Source organism: Montipora foliosa, chromosome 12, assembly GCF_036669935.1.
Source record: "Montipora foliosa isolate CH-2021 chromosome 12, ASM3666993v2, whole genome shotgun sequence".
In the NCBI taxonomy this organism is placed as follows: Eukaryota; Metazoa; Cnidaria; class Anthozoa; order Scleractinia; family Acroporidae; genus Montipora; species Montipora foliosa.
Genome location: NC_090880.1, coordinates 21,192,931 through 21,211,315, shown reverse-complemented (window position 1 = coordinate 21,211,315; position 18,385 = coordinate 21,192,931). Strand labels below are relative to the sequence as shown.

At 41.6% G+C, this 18,385-nt stretch overlaps 1 protein-coding gene across 1 annotated transcript in view; it reads left to right on the top strand.

The window, feature by feature from the left end:
* LOC137980371 (protein mono-ADP-ribosyltransferase PARP14-like) overlaps positions 1 to 18,187 on the top strand; it is a 115,429-nt gene extending 97,242 nt beyond the window's left edge. Inside the window, exons 6-10 of the mRNA XM_068827792.1 lie at positions 491 to 2,817; positions 4,980 to 5,201; positions 5,827 to 7,345; positions 9,023 to 9,349; positions 12,097 to 18,187. Of these exons, the coding sequence (XP_068683893.1) occupies positions 491 to 2,817; positions 4,980 to 5,201; positions 5,827 to 7,345; positions 9,023 to 9,349; positions 12,097 to 12,380 (4,679 nt within the window). The 3' untranslated portion in view covers positions 12,381 to 18,187. The remainder of the gene's footprint in view (positions 1 to 490; positions 2,818 to 4,979; positions 5,202 to 5,826; positions 7,346 to 9,022; positions 9,350 to 12,096) is intronic.
* Positions 18,188 to 18,385: the final 198 nt, after the last annotated feature.

Below are 18,385 nucleotides of genomic sequence, written 5' to 3'. Positions count from 1 at the left end.
TTTAATGTTATCTCCTGACTACCACTACTCTGTTTTTAAACACATCTAGAAGTCGTCGTTAAAACATTTCCTTCCTTCTTCCTTGGCCACGAGCACGGCAGTCAGTACGAAAGGGACTTTTCATATTCACCCTGTTGGCTCTAAACAATAATTTGTTAAACAATTCGTGTTCTTAAAGCCTTCCTTCGACGCAATAAGAAAGGAACGAGGTATTAGAGGGTAGCCTGCTCGCAGGCTCTCCGAGGGACTCGGGCTGGAGCAGGGGGTTCCCCAGTCCCTCGGGGAGCCTGCGAGCAGGCTAGTTAGAAGTTCGTGGACGTGACCTCGCACTTGTCAGTTGTCAATCTGAAGACCGTTGTCATATCAACGTTGGCGATAAAGGAGAATCATTTGTATAAACGTTTCAGTCGTTTTCGCCATTTCATAGCCAAATCAATTTGCTTTTAAAATGAATGGACTTTCTTACATGTCATTTGTATCTTCTTGACAGTGGTTAGTAACGTTCTAACGAAATGCCATGCCCCACTTAATGAAGCACAGTTGAGAATAAGAGAGTACATTCCATCCATTTCTAAAGTGCTGTCGCCGCCTGATGATCTTAACGCTGGATTGAAGCAAGAAATTTCTGTAGACCCCAAAGTGATGCCATTTATTTTGGAACACAACGAATCTGATTTGACACGACTCAGAAACAAATTTAACGTCAGTGTAACCTGGAAAGAGGGTTCTGAAAGTATTACTCTCTTGCCTCTGGATAAAACTTCAAGAAACAAAGATCAAGTTGAGGCCGTTTGCAAAGAAATCTCTTCTTTCTTGAACTCATTTGCCTCGGTCACGATTCCCGTTATGCCAAGTGCTTGGGACAACGTTATAGTGCAGTTGAAGAAAAGCGGCGGTTCTAAAAATGCTAATGTGAATATTCAGTACTCGAATCAGAAGGATGAAATAACCTTGATCGGAAGTCGGCAAGATGTGGATGTCGTAGTGGAGGAGTTGCAGATGTTGAAGACGAAGATTGAAAAAGAAGTATTGCTCGCCGGTTCTGAAGTAACTAAAGTTGTCAATGGAATTCCACGAATACGCCTGAAGTTCTTGCGTGAACTAGACCTAGACAAGAAACTTGAAACCAAATACGACAAGGTCACAGTTACGTTAATTCTTGATACAGATGAAATTCGAATCCATGGTCCTCAAGAGTCAGTGCATAAGGCGACAGCAGATGTTTGGGAATTTCTTTTCAAAATGAAAGAGGAGAGTCTTTACCTATCCCAAAATGTTGTTTCTTTCCTTAAAAGGGACGACCTTCAGGCATTCATAAGAGAGCAATTTAAGGCCAAGAATTTGCAAGCTGCCTTAGTAATCAACGAGGAAGACGAAACCGTTCGCGTCATGGGTATGGACTCTGCGACAGCTTCGAAGGCCTCCAGTTTGGTGAAAGCACTTGTCGTTGAAAAACGCCTGAAGCTAGATAACGATCAAGTCCAATTGGAAAAAGGTGAAAATTGGCGTTTGTTTAAAAGTGGACTCACCGAAAAGTTTCTTTTAAGTATGAAGTTCGATCAAGACAAACGCGAATTATGGTTGGTGGGAATAAACGAGGATGTTTCTCGCGCCTTGGAAAATGTTAAGAACTTCTTTCAAGAGAACACTTTTATGACAAAGGTGGTAAAAATACCAAAGGGCTGCAAACGATTCCTGGTAAAACACCGAGAACAAGATCTCCAACAGTTAAAAGACAAATTGAATCAGTTCTCAACGGTTATAAAGGGGATGGAAAGGGATGAAGACGAAGATGTGGTAGTCTCTGGGCCAACAGGTGGTGTAAGCATTGGTGTGGACATGATTGAAAATCTCGCCTCGCTCGTTCAAAGCCAGAATGTGCTTATCGACAAACCGGGAACTCAAAAAGCGCTGAGTCGAAATAAGGGAAAGAAAATGCTGGCCCTACTGGAGAACGATTTCAAGTGTGTAATCGAACACAAAGGTACATCTCCTATGCCACTGGACATTTTAAAGGAAGAGGCAAAATCAAGGAAGAAAGAGTTTGAGTACAGTGTCTTGACCCCAACTGCTAAAAACATTTCAGTTTTCAAAGACGACATATGCAAGCGTAACGTGCAAGTCATCGTTAATGCTGCCAACCCCAAATTAGAACACTTGAGTGGTGTTTCCAAAGCTATTGTTGATGCCGGAGGCAATAGTATTCAAGATGAATGTGATAAGTTTATAATGGAGAAAGGAGTCGTTTCAGAAGGGCAAGTAGTCGTTACATCTGCAGGAATGATGTCTTTTAAGAATGTTATTCATGCCGTGGGACCTTATTGGAGAGAGGAGGCAACAAAAGAAGTGTCCATGGAAAAACAAGCAAGAAGCGAAAAGCTTCTACGATATACAGTATCAAACGCCTTGAATGCTGCAAATACTTTCACTTCGGTGGCACTTCCTGCTTTAGGCACAGGCAAATTAGGATGGCCAACTGCTGTGTGCGCTAAGATTTTGATCGACGAGGTACTAAAGTTCTGGGAAGCTAATCCTTCCTGCATTTTGTCCGAGATTCAGATCACCAGCATCGATGATGCAGTAGTTGCAGCATTCGTCAGTGAGATGAGCGCAAGGGTTGGTCAAGAGCCAAAGCTTCGAGGTATTTCGAAAACCAAAGCTTCTCCCAAGATTATGACAAAGGGAGGAACAAAGTTTATACCGAAGGACACATCCGCCTCATCCCCGGTGCCAGCGTCGACAGATGGTTCCAACGTTATCACAACATCAGAAGGATTAAATCTGGTTCTTGTGGTTGGAAATATGACTCATCAAAAGGCAAGTACAATGGCACATAGTTCGAGCCTCTTAATTTAAACACGAAAAAACTGTAAAAGGGGTCGCTTCACGCTCTGCTTTTGTTCCAATTCATTCAAGCTCAACTAATAATCCAAGATGGTGATCACCAAGCAGCAGCAGCAAAAAAGATGTTTCCAGCGTGAGAAAAAGGGGTGGGGGATTAAAATAAAAGAACGAAAGCTAACATGTACATCTCTTAACATATTCCGGACACATTGCCATTCAAGGCTTTTTTTTTGCACAAATTACCAAAGAGCTCTGTATGCAACTACGACCAACCACCGTCGATTGACACATCATCAGCATGTACCTAAGGCCCCACCCCTTTTGCAGTGCGTCTTCGTGTTTGAGGAGGCTCAAGCCAGCTTCAACCCTTCCGACAAACTGAACAGTATTGATCTACACAACTGTTTCATGAAACGCCAATGTTATGGTACCATATGAAAAATCAATAATTTCTTAACAAGATACACTCATTAATGTGACGTAAGAGGTGACCATGGCAACAACAAAAACATCCTAAAACGCCCTATATTTTGTCTTTGAACGCTTATAACCCACAAGAAACTCGATGACCTCCAAGTTTTATTGCTGCAAAGTGAATAGCAGAGTAAAAAAAAACTCTCTGCATAGTTTTAAAAAAGTCTCTGGAGCAGGTTTGTAGCTTCCTTCACAATTGAAAAAAAGTGGCCCTAAATCCTCTCCAGAGATTTTTTTTACTTTGCAGAGTTTTGTCTTTGCGTGCTAGATACCTTTCAACAACAAAAAATGGGGTTCACCGAGTTCGTTTTTCGTTCAAACAAAAAAAATATGAGGTGGTTTTGGATGGCTCTTTTGTTGCCATGGTAGCATTACGTCGCATTAATGAGTGCATCTTGTTAAGCAATAGACCATATTCGTATTCTCAGTATCGGACTGGAACTAGCTTGCAATGGAAGCTAATGCTGGGGAATATATTTGAAAGTATTTGCATTTGAAGAGATTTCCCGCGTTAGCTCCATTGCAAGCTAGTTCCAGTCCAATACTGAGAATACGAATATGGTCTATTATTGGTGTTTCGTACCATAAGATTTCCATTATGTGAAACACTGTTGTTGACAGATGACGCAGTAGTGGCAACAACAAGAAAGACAACTGGCTAACTTAGCTTCCCAGCTCGCACTCTACTATTAAGCGAATCTAGGTTGTCATTAGATTATTATTTTAATAAAAACTATACTACGATGTAAAGTTATTATTTTACGTTATAATGAGCTAAGTAGGGCTTAATTTGAGAGATAATCGTTGTAATAAGACATTCCCTCGAAATTGTTGAAACTGGTTTGAGCCACCTTAAGCTAAGAAACTTGTTTTACCAATTTAGTATCACCCAACTAGTGGACTAATGCAAATGCTGCATTTTGATTGGCTACGCTACTAGAGGACTATTAGTAATAGTCCTCGAGTAGCGAAAAGCGTGACGTTTTCTTTCGTTTTATTCCCAAATAAATATATTTTCAACTTGCATTTGCTAACTTTATCATTGCCTTTTATGTCCGACTAGTTGGGTGATACTAAAACAATTAGACCCTTCGCCCTCAAGGGCCACGGGTCAATAGCCCATTCGGCTTCGCCTCATGGGCTTAAATAGACCCCGTGGCCTTGGTTTGCAGTATTTCTCCATTTACAAATATTCCTTGGCTGCAGTTGAAAGACAATATTCATCGATTTTTGGCCAAACTAAAATTTCATCCCCCGTTTTATATACATATATTTAGTACACACCACACAAGTGAATATTGCTTTCCGCGTATTCTGATTGGCTAGCTCGGAGGTGAACACCATGTACTCGGTATTCACTTCTGAGCAAACGGAGAAAAACAAAATGGCTTCTTGTTTTCCTTCGGCAACCGAGGAGCAAATTTTGTCGTTAAACTCAGCTGATTATTCAACTTGTGTGTTATATACTAAAACAATTATTCACCTCATTGTAGGTGAAACTGGTGGATATTTACCTCACGGCTCTGGTGAATATCCACCCCTTCATCTCCTTTTCGGTGAATAATTGTTAATTGTTGTTTTGCCACATAAAAAATTTCTGTACACAGAAAAGATATCGAGTAATTAATTAAGGTAAGTTTTGGCAATTGCATATTTTCTAGGTCGACGTAATAGTGAATTCCACGTCTTCAGACCTGAACCTTGAAAGCAATCAGAGTGCGAAAGCCCTGAGTGTTGCCGCAGGTCCCACTTTGCAACAGGAATGTAAGGCAATTGGTCAGGTTCCTCAGGGCGGCATTGTGGTTACAAGTGGAGGAAGTTTACAGTGTAAGCATGTTTTCCATACCAATTGTTCTCAATGGGAAAATGGAAAAGGAGAACAGGTACTGAAGTTAACTTAAATCTTCTGTCATTACGTTTGTCCTTAATGGGGATCAAAAGCAAAGCCGGTGTCAACTAGAGCGAATACATCAGGAGAAAAAATGATTTTTCTTTATCGTGATGATTTTCGAGCAATTGTAAAAATGACGTTAACAGTGAGGGAAACAAATGAACATATCCCTGTGTTCTTAGTTCCTCAAAATAACCAGCAATTCGACCAAATGACGTGTTGTTTTGAGCGAGGCGGACAGCGCCATGAAGCGCCATTGTTTTTGCACGCTCAGCAAAGTCTCAAAGTCTCCTCGGCCCAGTCGCCGTCGCATTGTTGAAGCTTTCTAACAGGCAGCTGGCCTGTGTGCTCCCCACCAACCGGTAAAACCGCCACTCTTTCGCAGTCTGGTGGGGCGTAAGCATCATTTCAAAATATAAATTCGTGGCATTGCTATCGCTTTACAACTGTCCGTTTGAGAACTTCTTAATTATCAGCAATATAAGGCATTTTTTCGAGAGGATATTAACTGCTTTAAAGTCGATTAAATGTGCTATTGTTATGGATAACACCTTTCATGTTAACTTTTTATGAGTTCAACGTCAATCAAAGTGACAAATTTTAAAATGCTTCTTTAGGTACTGCGTGATATCATAAGGAAGAGCCTAAACGAAGCTCAGACGCGAGGCCTTAGCAGTATCGCCATACCTGCCATTGGAACTGGAAACCTGGCCTTTCCTAGGAAACGTGTGGCTGCCATTTCCTTTGAGGAGGTGTTGTCATTTAGTAAGAAAACTCCGGGAACCACTCTAAAAGAAGTCCTCTTAGTTGTCTACGAAAAAGATTTGTTATCAGTGCAGGCCTTCCAGGCTGAACTGGATAGTCGACAGGGAAGTCCAAAGTCTTGCCGTGGGGCTGCAAAACGAATTGGCCTGGACAAGTCCAAGGGCCTTGATGAAGCATCAGAGAGCGTAATGGAAAATTTGGATCGATTGAAACCCGAGTTCACAATTGGAAACGTCACTGTTCAAGCTGAGTGCGGTAGCATCACCAGTGAGGTGACTGATGCTATAGTGACACTTTCCAATCCGTATTTAGATGTTGCTCAGAATTCTGCCGTGGGACGGGATATTCTGACTGTCGGAGGAACAAGTATCCAAACGGAATGCTCATCTCTTGGGACCCAGCCTGCTGGGGCTATTGTAGTCACCGCAGCGGGGAATCTTCAGACGCGTAAAATTTTCCACATAGTTCGAGACCATCAATCCAAGTTTTCCATTAAAGATTCTGTTTTGAAGTGTCTCAAACAAGCTGATTCACGCGGCCTGACGTCGATATCACTTCCCGCTATTGGAACTGGAAAGGCAGGAGTGCCCTTGAAAGAGGCCTCTGAGCAAACGTTAGCTGGAATTGCTAAGTTCGCACAAGACCTACCGACTTCGCTTCATCTTATTCGGATTGTGATTTTTGAAGAAAAGATGTTGCAAGAGTACCGCAGTGCCATGAAAGCGTGCAGGGAGGGAAAAACGGGCATTTTCTCTAGAGTCGCTAATTGGTTTGGATTTGGGGAAAAAAGCTCGTCACACTCATCTATGCCCGTAAAACATGAAGTCAAGAAAGGCTGCACCTGCTTAGAAATATTCGCCGGCACAAAAGAAGACATCGAGAAAGCTGCTGAAGAAATCCAGAGGGATTTAAGTAACAACTGCATCAAAAGGGAAATTGAAGAAGATGTCATTGGAAAGCTCTCGAAGGAGCAGAAACAGAAAATTCAAGATTTGGGACAAGAGTACGACACTGCTGTCGAGATAGAACAAGAGGTTGATCGCATATCCGTCAGAGGTGACGCAGAAGACGTTATTGATGTAGCCAGCGCCATTTATCAAATCCTAAAGCGTGAGATGGGAAAGGAGCACACCAAAGGACTTGAAGACTTCATGGCAAAGAACATTCAGTGGTCCTATTGCGAAGAAGAGGATTTGATACCTTACGACGCAAGTCATAATTATCAGATAGAGAAGGCGTATTCTGATGGTCTGGATTCCGTTGAGGTAATGATTGACAATGCAAGATGTCGAATTGTATTCAAAGAATTGAAGCAAACCTGTTTAGATAACGGCGAGGAAAGGGCGATCTTCAGGAAGGAAATTGGCAAAGGTAATTTGTCTCTGCATTGGTGCTTTGTTTAAGAAAAAACGTTGGCGTCACTCTCCTTCCCATAAACTGCGAATCATTCTCTAAGCTCCTATAGAAAAAGAACCTCTGATTGGTTCCCAACGTGAGTACCTGGAGCCCATAACCAATAAGTGTCGACCTCTCTCATTTGGTCTTGGCCCATCAGTTTACTGTATTATCTAAATTTAGGATACGGGTGCCAATCAGATTGGGCCTGATGACCGCAACGCCTCGGATTGGTCAGCTGTAATCAAACAGCCGACCGCACGAGGGATTGATCGTGATAAATGCAATATCATTGCCTTATTTCAAGCTGAGGGGTCAAGGTACGAGTCTGTAAATTATGGGATTAGCAACTATTGATTCAAATAGTCAGAGAGTGTACACCAAGCTTTTCAAAGCTTTAAGCGAGATACAGCCGTTTAGAAACGTCAAAATTTACAAAGAAATGTATAACCAGACATTTCTTTGTAATTTTGACGTATTTAAGTGGCTGTATCTCAGTCAAAACTAGCCCAATTGACACCAAACTTGGCGATTTGTTAAATCTCGGTGTGCTCTTTCTGACTTTGTGGATCAGTAGTTACTAGTCCCATAATTTACAGACTCGTACCTAGTCCCCTTCAGCTTGAAATCAGGCGATGGATCGTGCTAGGAACACAATAAGCGTTTTTGTACTAGAGACGCATAATCCGTCTGGGACCAACTTGGGCAGTTTTTTTCTGCGTCTGTGCTATTCGTCTGGTAAAAAGACGGGCACAAGACGCTCAATGCGTCTGGACGAACAACCCCGTTTAGTGCGTCTTCGAAGACGTACTAAAGTGGATAGTTCGTCTGGACGCATAATGCGCCCGCATAATTTGCCCGTCTTTATACTAGATGAATTGAACAGACGCAGAAAAAATGTTTACCCAAGTTCGTCCCAGATGAATTATGCGTCTCTAATATAAAAACCGGTAATACCGCCACTTTTCTCCGCAAAATCTAGCATTAGCCGTCCTGCGAATAAATAGTATCGAAAACTGATTGGCCGCTTTCTATCGCAGATCGAGACTTCTGGGTTATGGACTTCCGGTGAGTACCTAATTTTCGCGAATCTCGAGTAATTGTCGAGAGTCATGAGTGATTGTGCAGCTCTTTTTTAGTCAAATTTAAACAAGTTTTTTTTTTTTTAAGGCATTTATTTTCGTGTTTTTGTCAGCGAAAATAGGTTTTGTGTTACAAGCCGTAGACTTTAGCATGAACTTATTCCCCGCGACTATTTCCACGAAAATAACGACCCTCAAGCAACTATTCCGCGTCCATTCCGCGTCCCATTTGAAACGCAATTTTAGCCACAGAGGTGCCCTGTTGTGAAACTCTTTACCTGAAAGTATTCGGATGTTAATTTATCGGAGATGTCGAACACCTATGCTTGGATGAGAAAACCGAACGTATCAGTTATGCGCCATACGGACGCGCATTGTCATATTCCACGAAATAGTGCCAATCTTTTTCAATGCACTACGAGTCAAACCTACGAGTCCGCCATGAAATAAAATCGTGGGATGCATGGTATTGTCATTGCGTGACATTATTTGTAATGTCACGCAATTTGTATTGTCATAATTTGTTTGAATGGATTTTTTTTGTTATCATTCTTGTCTTTGTTTCCTACAGGTGTTCCGTTACCAGATGGCTGGAGCATACAGCCCAAGGACAGTTCAGGCAAAGAGAAAGATGTCCACCTTGTGCAGATATGTCCCTCAAAAAACACAGCCGAGTTCAACAGAGTTGCAGACGAAGTTAAGAAGACAGCCGCCATTACCATCAGCAAGATTGAGCGAGTACAGAATCCCGGTCTCTACCGCTCTTATGTGGTGAAGAAGGACCAGATGGACAAGAAAAATGGAAGCAATGAAAAGTTCCTCTTTCATGGGACCGGCAAAAGCAGCTGCTCTACTATTAACTCTTATGGATTCAACAGAAGCTACAGTGGCAAAAATGGTGAGCTTTTGAAGTTAAATCCGTTTTTATTCCTGACCGTTGTTTCAGTTCGACAAGAATTAGACATCATATTTTTACACACTGGACGCACTGAAATTACCGTTACGATTATTAAAAAGTTAAAACTGGCTTAAACGTATAACATAGCCTAACATTTATGACAACACAGAAGATATCAAAGGAATTTGAGCAAAATCATCTATCCATACTAAATTTTTGACGGTATTATTAAAACGATGCGTGTACGGTCAGTTGAAAAAATTGGTCAAATTTGCAAGTTTCAACCCATTTTCTCCATAGTGAGTTATACGAGGTAAAAAGGCGTTTAGAGTGCTGAAATGGTTCTCGTTACTTTAAAGAACGCATTGCAGCGTTTACGTGCTAGGCAGGGTAACCCGCCTTCCCGAGGCACCCTTTATCTTTTTAGGAAAAAAAAGAGCAAGGTTACACGCCATAGCACCAACCCGGCATGGCCAACACATTTCGCATGCGCACAACCATTTCACCCGGTCAATAAGCGGCCATGGACAGCTTTTTCAGCCTTGCTAGGCTACATCAGCATGGCGTAGCTAACATACCAGGCGGATGTTTTAGGCACCCCTTTAACTGGCAACTACACATACAGGAAATGTGGTAAGCTGGGTTGGGAACAGCAAAACTGTTCTCCTACGGCAATCGTATGGGAAGGTGGATCACAAAAAGAGGGTGGTGTTATGGTGTGTGTTTGTTTTTGCTTGTTTTGTTTTTCTATCTTTTTGCCATGTTAACGGTTCGTGCCGGGTTACCCCGGCTAACCGAGGTGAGAAGGCCGCGAAAATACGGCGTCGTTATCTCTTACCCGTGACATCTGCTGAACGGAATGACAGTGAATCTGAAGGGAGCAATGCAATAAACACTGAAAAGTGGCCGCTAGCTGAACAAGTGATAAAAAAAATCAAACTTGCCATCAAAACGTTTCTTTTGTCTGTCATCCTGTTTGTTGTACTTAGCGGCCACTCAAAAGATATCCCACTAGCCATCTTGCTTAGGTGAGTTCCATGCTAAGGCGGGCTTTGTTTTAACCCTCCTAGCCGGGTAACTAGGTCAGCCGGGGAACCCTCTCTCCATGTAAACAGGCCCTTCAAATTACCATACTTAACTGATTCAAGCTCAGTTGCTCCTATCTAGTCAAGGATGTGCGCAGGAAGTTTTGAGAGCATGAGAGAAGTGTAAGATTTTTTTAATGAACTTTCTTATAAATTTCATTAACAATTTGAACTAATGGAGTCTAAAATTTCTAATTACTGATATTCAAAACCAGGATAAAAACATATAAAGACGATAAGGTTCAAGATAGATAGATAGATAGATAGATAGATAGATAGTTTATTTAAATATACCTGGCAGCCTTGCGACTGAATTGCGTATATTACAATAATGTAATTAAATAAATATATTATATAACCTATATAAGAATATTCAAAATTATAAAACAAATAAAAAATCTATGAGCTAAAACCTATCTATATTTAAAAGCTATATTTACATTACCAACATAGGTTTCTAGGTCAATTAACTATTGTTGTTATATTTAATGATGGAGGACATCATGAAGGTGTTTTTAAAACGGTTGTCCTCCACCGGGGGATTTCGAAACGCCTCTTACGTCTTAAACTGTGCTTTGGATGGTTGGCACTAGGCAACAATTCACGAAGCCTGTGATTGTCGTTTTCGATAATGTTGCTAAAGAGATTGCTCCAGCTGTCTTCGATATAAGCCATGAAAAATTAAAAATAAATAAAAATTAATAAAGAAATAAGAAAAAACACAGTTTAAACACTTTCTCTCAACTAAACTGAGCCGAATATTGAACCTCGGGCCTTCGGGGACCACTTTGAACCCTTGATTATAGAGATCTTTAGACCCTTTGACTACCATGATCTAAAACTTCATTCCCCTAACTACTTCCATAGATTTATTCCTTGGCTGGTCATGAGAGTTCGGTGTTATATCAGGCTCATTCTCTTAGGGTGACAGTAATCTTCATTCTCAATACTAGGCTAACTGACAGTGTATTGAAATTGAGAGGTGAAGTTACATACTGATCACCTCTGGGAGTCAAAGGTTTGAATCACAAGAGGGCAACGCTTTGAATTATATATTCTTGGCTTGCACTCACGTGATTATACGGCCATGTTGGTGTACAAAACAAAAGCAAAATGTCGCTCGCGTTTTGCAGAATAATAGAGCCAAATTCCCAAAAGACTTTTTCGCTATTGGTCAGTACATCAAGATGACTGCCAAGATGTCAGGTGCAAGCCAAGGGACGAACAAACAACACATTTTCAATCATGTTAACGATTGTTTTTGCGGGCTTGCATGAAGAATTTTGCGCTCGTCATACCGCTCTAGGGTGAACGAGCACGCGCATTGTAAATGTCTGGATTTTCCAAGTACGCATGCTCAGAACGGCGACCCGTAATCGTACCAAAATCGTACCATGCATAGACCTTATTCATAAATGGCGGTCAATTTATAATTCTTTTGTCGAAGTGCAAATTAGCCTACCAAGCCTCGATACCATACAGTGAATTGAAAAGATTTCTTGCTCTAAAATGAGGCTTGGTAGGCTAATTTGCACGTGGACAAAAGAATTATAAATGTGACCGCCATTTATGAATAAGGTCTATAGTGGAATACGAAGACAACTCTTTCACTAAAGGTCCCGTTTGTGCCTAATTATTTACATTTTAACTCCTTTCCTTTAGGCACTGCTTTTGGATTAGGTGTATATTTTGCACGAGATGCCTCGTACTCCACGCAGGCAAAATATTCGCCACCAGACCCCTCTGGTAATCGCTATCTTTACCTTGCACGTGTACTGGTGGGTGAATATGCAGTTGGGCGCCAAGGAATGATAACTCCGCCATCCAAGGGAGGCGACGAGACCAACGCATATGACAGTGTAGTGAATAACACCAGCACCCCAACGATTTTTGTGGTTTTCTATGATAACCAGTGCTATCCAGATTACCTCATAACATTCAAATGAGGGTAGAGCCCAAACCATGTTTTTAGGGAGTTTAAGAAACGACGACGGCTACCGGGCAACGACAAATCCACAAAACAGAATATCTTTGGTTTAAAGAGGAAACTGAAAATAATCGTGCTGCAACCGCGGTACGCATTTTTTTTGCGGCACTCTGCGTAACGACGACGTAAACTCATTAAGTCTGTGCTTTTGACGGCAACAAATGTGAACTTATCATTCTCCATTTTTACTATGAAACCACTCGTACTAATTTATATTCAGGACACTTCGCCCACAATGTGCAACGTGAACGAGATGGACTAATCGCGAAAGACTTACGACAGAGCATTTATATTTTGAGGTGTCATTTTCGTCGACGTCGCCGTCGTAGATCTTAAAGTCCCAGCTAAGCGGTTTGCATGGTACGTAATCGCCTCACGCTGCCATGTTGTATGGCAAACAGTAGTTATCTCATTTGAATTTTTTTCATCATTTAGGGTTGTTATGTAATCTGCGTATCTATAGATTGGTTGCAAAATACCTATAGGGAAATTTTTAGAGGCCACTGTGTACATTTTGTTTTATTAACATATGAATGTTGTAGGAAAATAGTGCAGAGCAAAAATTGATTCCAAAAGTTAAAGGAAAACCAAGATAAGGTTGCATAGAGCAACGTTAAGCTCCAAACAATATACGAAATATTTGCTAGTAACATTGACTTCTTTCATAATTGCGGCCAAATAAAATATTCTTCTGTTTTAATGCTGATAATCCTCTCCAGCCTCGCTACGACGAGCAAATTTCTAAACAATTTTTGTTTTAAAACTTGGGCAGTAGGTCTAATTAGCATGAATACAAGAAAAAGTAAACGTGGTCGCCACTTGTGAAAGTGGTATTTTGGGTAAAGCATGTTTTCATCTGCAATGTTTTCAAAGCCTGAGTACAATTCACGTGGTACGGATGACTTCATTGTTTTTTATTTCGATGCGGTTTCGACTGTACACGCAAACACGATATGTATGCGTTTTCATTTCATCGATGTGGTTTTGATGAATACACTCAGCGATTTTGTGTGGACTGAAGGCCTAAACGCATCGAAATGTATGCGTTTTTAAACGTAAGCGCATTACTGTGGAGAGGGCCTAAAGCTACATTGGGTTTTATAAGGAAAACAAACATGAAGGAACATTCGTGACGACATTTTATTACATTTCTGTGCCGCTCTATGAGAAAAAGAACCCAAAACAAAGCGACAACTCACACACAGGTGAATTTTGAACTCTGCTTGGGATCTTTCGCTCTTGTAGTACAGCGTAAGGCCCGGTTCAGACGCCACTTTACTCATGTGCCAAACCAAATCGAGTTAAGTCCGACTTTGGAGCGACATTGGCGCGACATCTGATTCAGACGGCGCACTGTGTGTCGAGCCTAATCTTTATATCTAGGGAGAAAGAGAAAAACCTGGATCCGATACTATATTTTCGCGCCATAATTCAACTTTCAAGATGTTGGCTGCGAAGGAAAGGACAGCTCTGATTAGAGAATTTTCAAAAAAAAATTAAAATGTAAAAAAAGTTTAACAAACTAAACTAGAGGACAGCACTCTGCGAACTGTATCTTTTTTTCCTTTTTTCCTTCTTTATTCTCCGACGCTTTTCGTCTAGCCGTAACGTAGACTTCTTCAGGGAGTTTTACAAGACATTTTTGCTATCAGATATGGCTTAAATACAGGCGTTTAATGTATTATTTTTAGCTAAAAGCGTGGCCCCAAACCATCGTTTCTCACGCCTTGCCCTAATATTTCACAGCTGCGCACGTTCCCTTTCGAAAATCCGGTCAAACCTTTTGCGTGAGAAACGATGTTTTGGGGCCACGCTTTTGGCTAAAACCGTCCCATCAGAAATGGCTTAAATACAGGCGTTTAATGTATTATTGTAAAACTCCCCGAAGAAGACTACGTTAACTAGACGAAACGCGTTGGAGAATAAACAAGTTTTACAGAGACAACAGAGTGCTGCTCACTAGTTTAGTTTTTTAAACTGTTTAAAAAACGTTTTTAAAAAATCAGCAGCATTTCATTATGGTCAATCTTTTGCACAGTTTACGCTCTTAGGTCTTTTGCCGCCATTGCCGGTCTCTTCCTTACGAGCATGAGCATCAAGTTCTCGGAAGGACTTATATATTTACTAATTTATTAATTATCATAATTTATGCATTTGGTTCGGCGCACGAGAAGAACGCCGTATGAATCACTTGCCGCTCCGATGTCGAGTAACGCGACAGACTCTGTCGAACTTACCGTTTTTGCCGCACCAAATTAAAACTGCCGTTCCAAACTGATTCAGAGGCCGCTCTTTTGCCGCACTTAATTCCTTAGTTAGGTTCGGCACATAAGTGAAGCGGAGTGTCAACCGGGCCTAACTGACGAGAAGTCCTTGAGAAAGTTGAAGAGATGTTGACGTTACCATCGCAGAAACTCTCAAGCAGGACCTTTAGTTTGCACTCACCACTAGTCTCAGAATCGGACTCAAGATTTATAGCATTTGCTTCACTGTTGTTTTATTAGTCTAGATAGATGAACATTTTGGGCTAAGTAAATATCGATCCTCGCACTTCAAAGGGCACCTAAGCAATTGTCTTGCGCATGAGCACTGGCAGTTCCCTTTTGAACATCGATTTCTGTCTTTGCTAGTACTGCTTATCTAAAGTATCTACTTGAAGAAGTGATTTCAAAATGAATAGCAACGGATAGAGCTTCATGTCTCAGTGGGTTAGAGTATTCGTGATTTCAAAATGGATAGCAATGGGTAGAGCTTCATAGCTCAGTGGGTTAGAGTATTGTACCAGCATCGAAGAAGCATCGTTGAAGCCCCCTGTATTTTTCGGGTTTCTGTTGGAGACAATTGCTAAAATTTTCCACTTAAGTGCCAGGATCAATTCTAGATTTAGTTTAGGCTAATTTGTTATCTATGTACAAATTAAAAAAGCGAAATTCCATTTTATGTATGTGGATGCACATGATACTATCTAGAGTGACACTTTGGAATTATAAGACATAAATACTGCATTTCAGTTGGACGTCAATCTCACAAATTAATAACGATAACTATGAATAATTTTTGAGGACTCCTACGAAGATAAAAAAAACTAAAGGCTATATATGCTCAAGATATCTCTAAGATTATTCTCATCCTACAGCTATTTAACAATTAGACCCGTAGCCCGCAAGGGTCACGGGTCAATAGCCCATGAGGCGAAGCTGAATGGGCTATTGACCCGTGTTCCTTGACTCAGGGTTCCAGTTCCAGCGGAAACCACTCGCATATTGTAATTTTTATCAAATAGACCAAATCGTCAGAGCGCTCTGGCGAAGGGCTAACGCTCGAAACGTCAGCTTTTAGAATCTCTATACAAAAATTTGGTTTATCAACGGAGTTGATAATGTAAATTGACCACCGTACAGAGATTCTAAAAGCTGACGTTTCGAGCGTTAGCCCTTCGTCAGAGCGAATCGAGGGATTATGGGTTACGTGAAGTTTTTATAGTAGAGTAGGAGCTACGCTATTGGTGGTAACATGGCAACGTGAAAAGTAGGAATATATTAGTTAAATGAAAAGCGTTCGTTAATACCGTGAGGATTAAGGGTGCCGATTTGAAAGATGAATTTTTGTTCCAGATTCTTGCGGCTTTCCGTCGTACCTAGATGTAGGGAAAGGCCGCAGATAGCCATGTGTTTTTTGGAGTGGTTAGGCAGATTAAAATGGCGAGCGACTGGCTTAGATGCATCCTTGTCATTCTTCTCAACATCGCGAAGGTGTTCGCGGAATCGGTCACCTAGTCGTCTACCTGTCTCACCAATGTATAATTTATTGCATAACGTACAGGTTATGCAATAAATGACATTTGCGGAGGTACATGTGAAACGATCGGTGATCTTAACAGATCGCTTAGGTCCCGATATCTTGCTAGTGTTAACAATGAAAAGACAAGTTTTGCATCGTGAGCGCGCGCATTTGAAAGTGCCGGGTTGCTCGTTGGTTTTGAGCGCGCTTCTAACTAAAAAGTTGCCTACGTTTTTGTCGCGTTTGAATGAAATAAGTGGAGGTTGCGAAAAGATTCTACCAGTCTCGGGATCATTTTGGAGTAATTTAAAATTACTAAGAATGATGCTTTTGACTGCGTGATTATGAGGATGGAAAGTGAGGGTGAATGGAATTCTGTCATTCTTATCTTTCTGTGACGTTTGTAGTGACGACTGTCGATCAAATTGTTGGGCGCGATGATGGCCCGCTTTGACCACAGAGACAGGATAGCCACGTTTTTCGAAGAACTGGCACATCTCCTCTGATTTGCTGGAAAAATCGGAGTCATCACTACATAGACGTCGAAGTCTAAGAAATTGAGAATAAGGAATGGAGTTCTTGACATGTGATGGATGTGACGATGAATACAACAAATAACTGTGTGAATCAGTAGGTTTGTAGTGCACACTAGTACATAGCACGTTGCCTCTAATAAAAACTTTAGAATCTCTTTTAGAATCTCTGTACGGTGGCCAATTTACATTATCAACTCCGTTGATAAAACCAAATTTTTGTATACTACTTCCCCACCGACGCAGCACCACAGTTTCTTTAGAAACTACCCTTCATTCAAATCGGCTAAAGCCTGGTTTTCACTAGCGGCACAAACGCAAGCGTAAGACCCCTTGTGTCGCCGTGAAAACGGGGTTGACGCAAGCACAAGCAAAAGGATCACATTTTGTTCACATGCCCATACGCGGGCAATTTGGAACGAGTGCTTTAATTGGCCAGACGTAGCAAATTTCCTTGCGCTTCCGCTTGAGTTCGCTTGCGTCGTGTGAAAACGAAACGCAGCATAAGCACGAGGAAATTTGCTACGTCTGGCCAATTAACGCACTCGTTCCAAATTGCCCGCGTATGGGCATGTGAACAAAATGGCGGATGCCGGCCATGGTTGATCTTGACGCTTATGTCGACGTTCGTTTTCACTAGCATAAGCTACTTATGCTTGCGCTTTGTGCTTGAGTTTGTACTTAACTCAATGTTGTACCCAATTCAAACCCTTTGGGAATAAAACGTCTTTTACCACGTATTTCCATATCATTTAAAAGTGAATGCTACATTATAATGCACATACAATTCACAGAGAATCTTAACCCCGGGAGATTTGAATTGGGTACACCATTGAGTCGGCCGATTCCACCACAGGTAACCCAGGCTCACTGTGTGCGTCACGTAGGTATTAAAATATAGAGAACATATGAGGCGAAGTTTAGGTCTGGAAATTTGCTAGAAAATGGAAATAAAAATGGATGAAACTTGCCATGTGGTGAGCTGTTGTTGTCTTTAATACGTACACGAAGTTTCGGGGAAAATGGTCCCCGTTCACCTTCCTTCATAGTATAGTGACAAGGTAGGAGACTGAAGCCAGCGTCGGGACTCCGATCGACCCAAAACAAGCACGATTTTTTTCGCGAAAATCGAATCCAGTCGCTAAATAAACACGCCAGGCTCGTGGAACATGAATTTCTCTAAACCATGAATCCACTGAAGCATCTCCAGGTAGCAACGCGAAGCCACCAGGCTCCGTAGAACTTGTAAGTTGACCTGCTAAAATGGCGGCCCGAAAGCGTTGTCCTCGCGAAGTGTCCAATTCAAAATGGCACTGAACTCGGGACGCCTGGTGACGAGTATAATACGTTCTGGAGGGAGGGGAGTCCCAAATTGCTAAAAACAAAACTCACTGAGCAATCTGGGACTCCCCTCCCTCCTGGGGGACATATATTCCCCTCGTCACCAGGCGTCCCGAGTTCAGTGCCATTTTGAATTGGACTCCTCGCGAGGACAACGCTTTCGGGTCGCCATTTTGGCAGGTCAACTTACAAGTTCTTAGGAGCCTGGTGGCTTCGCGTTGCTACCTGGAGATGCTTTAGTGGATTCATGGTTTGGAGAAATTCCTGTTCCACGAACCTGGCGTGTTTATTTAGCGACTGGATTCGATTT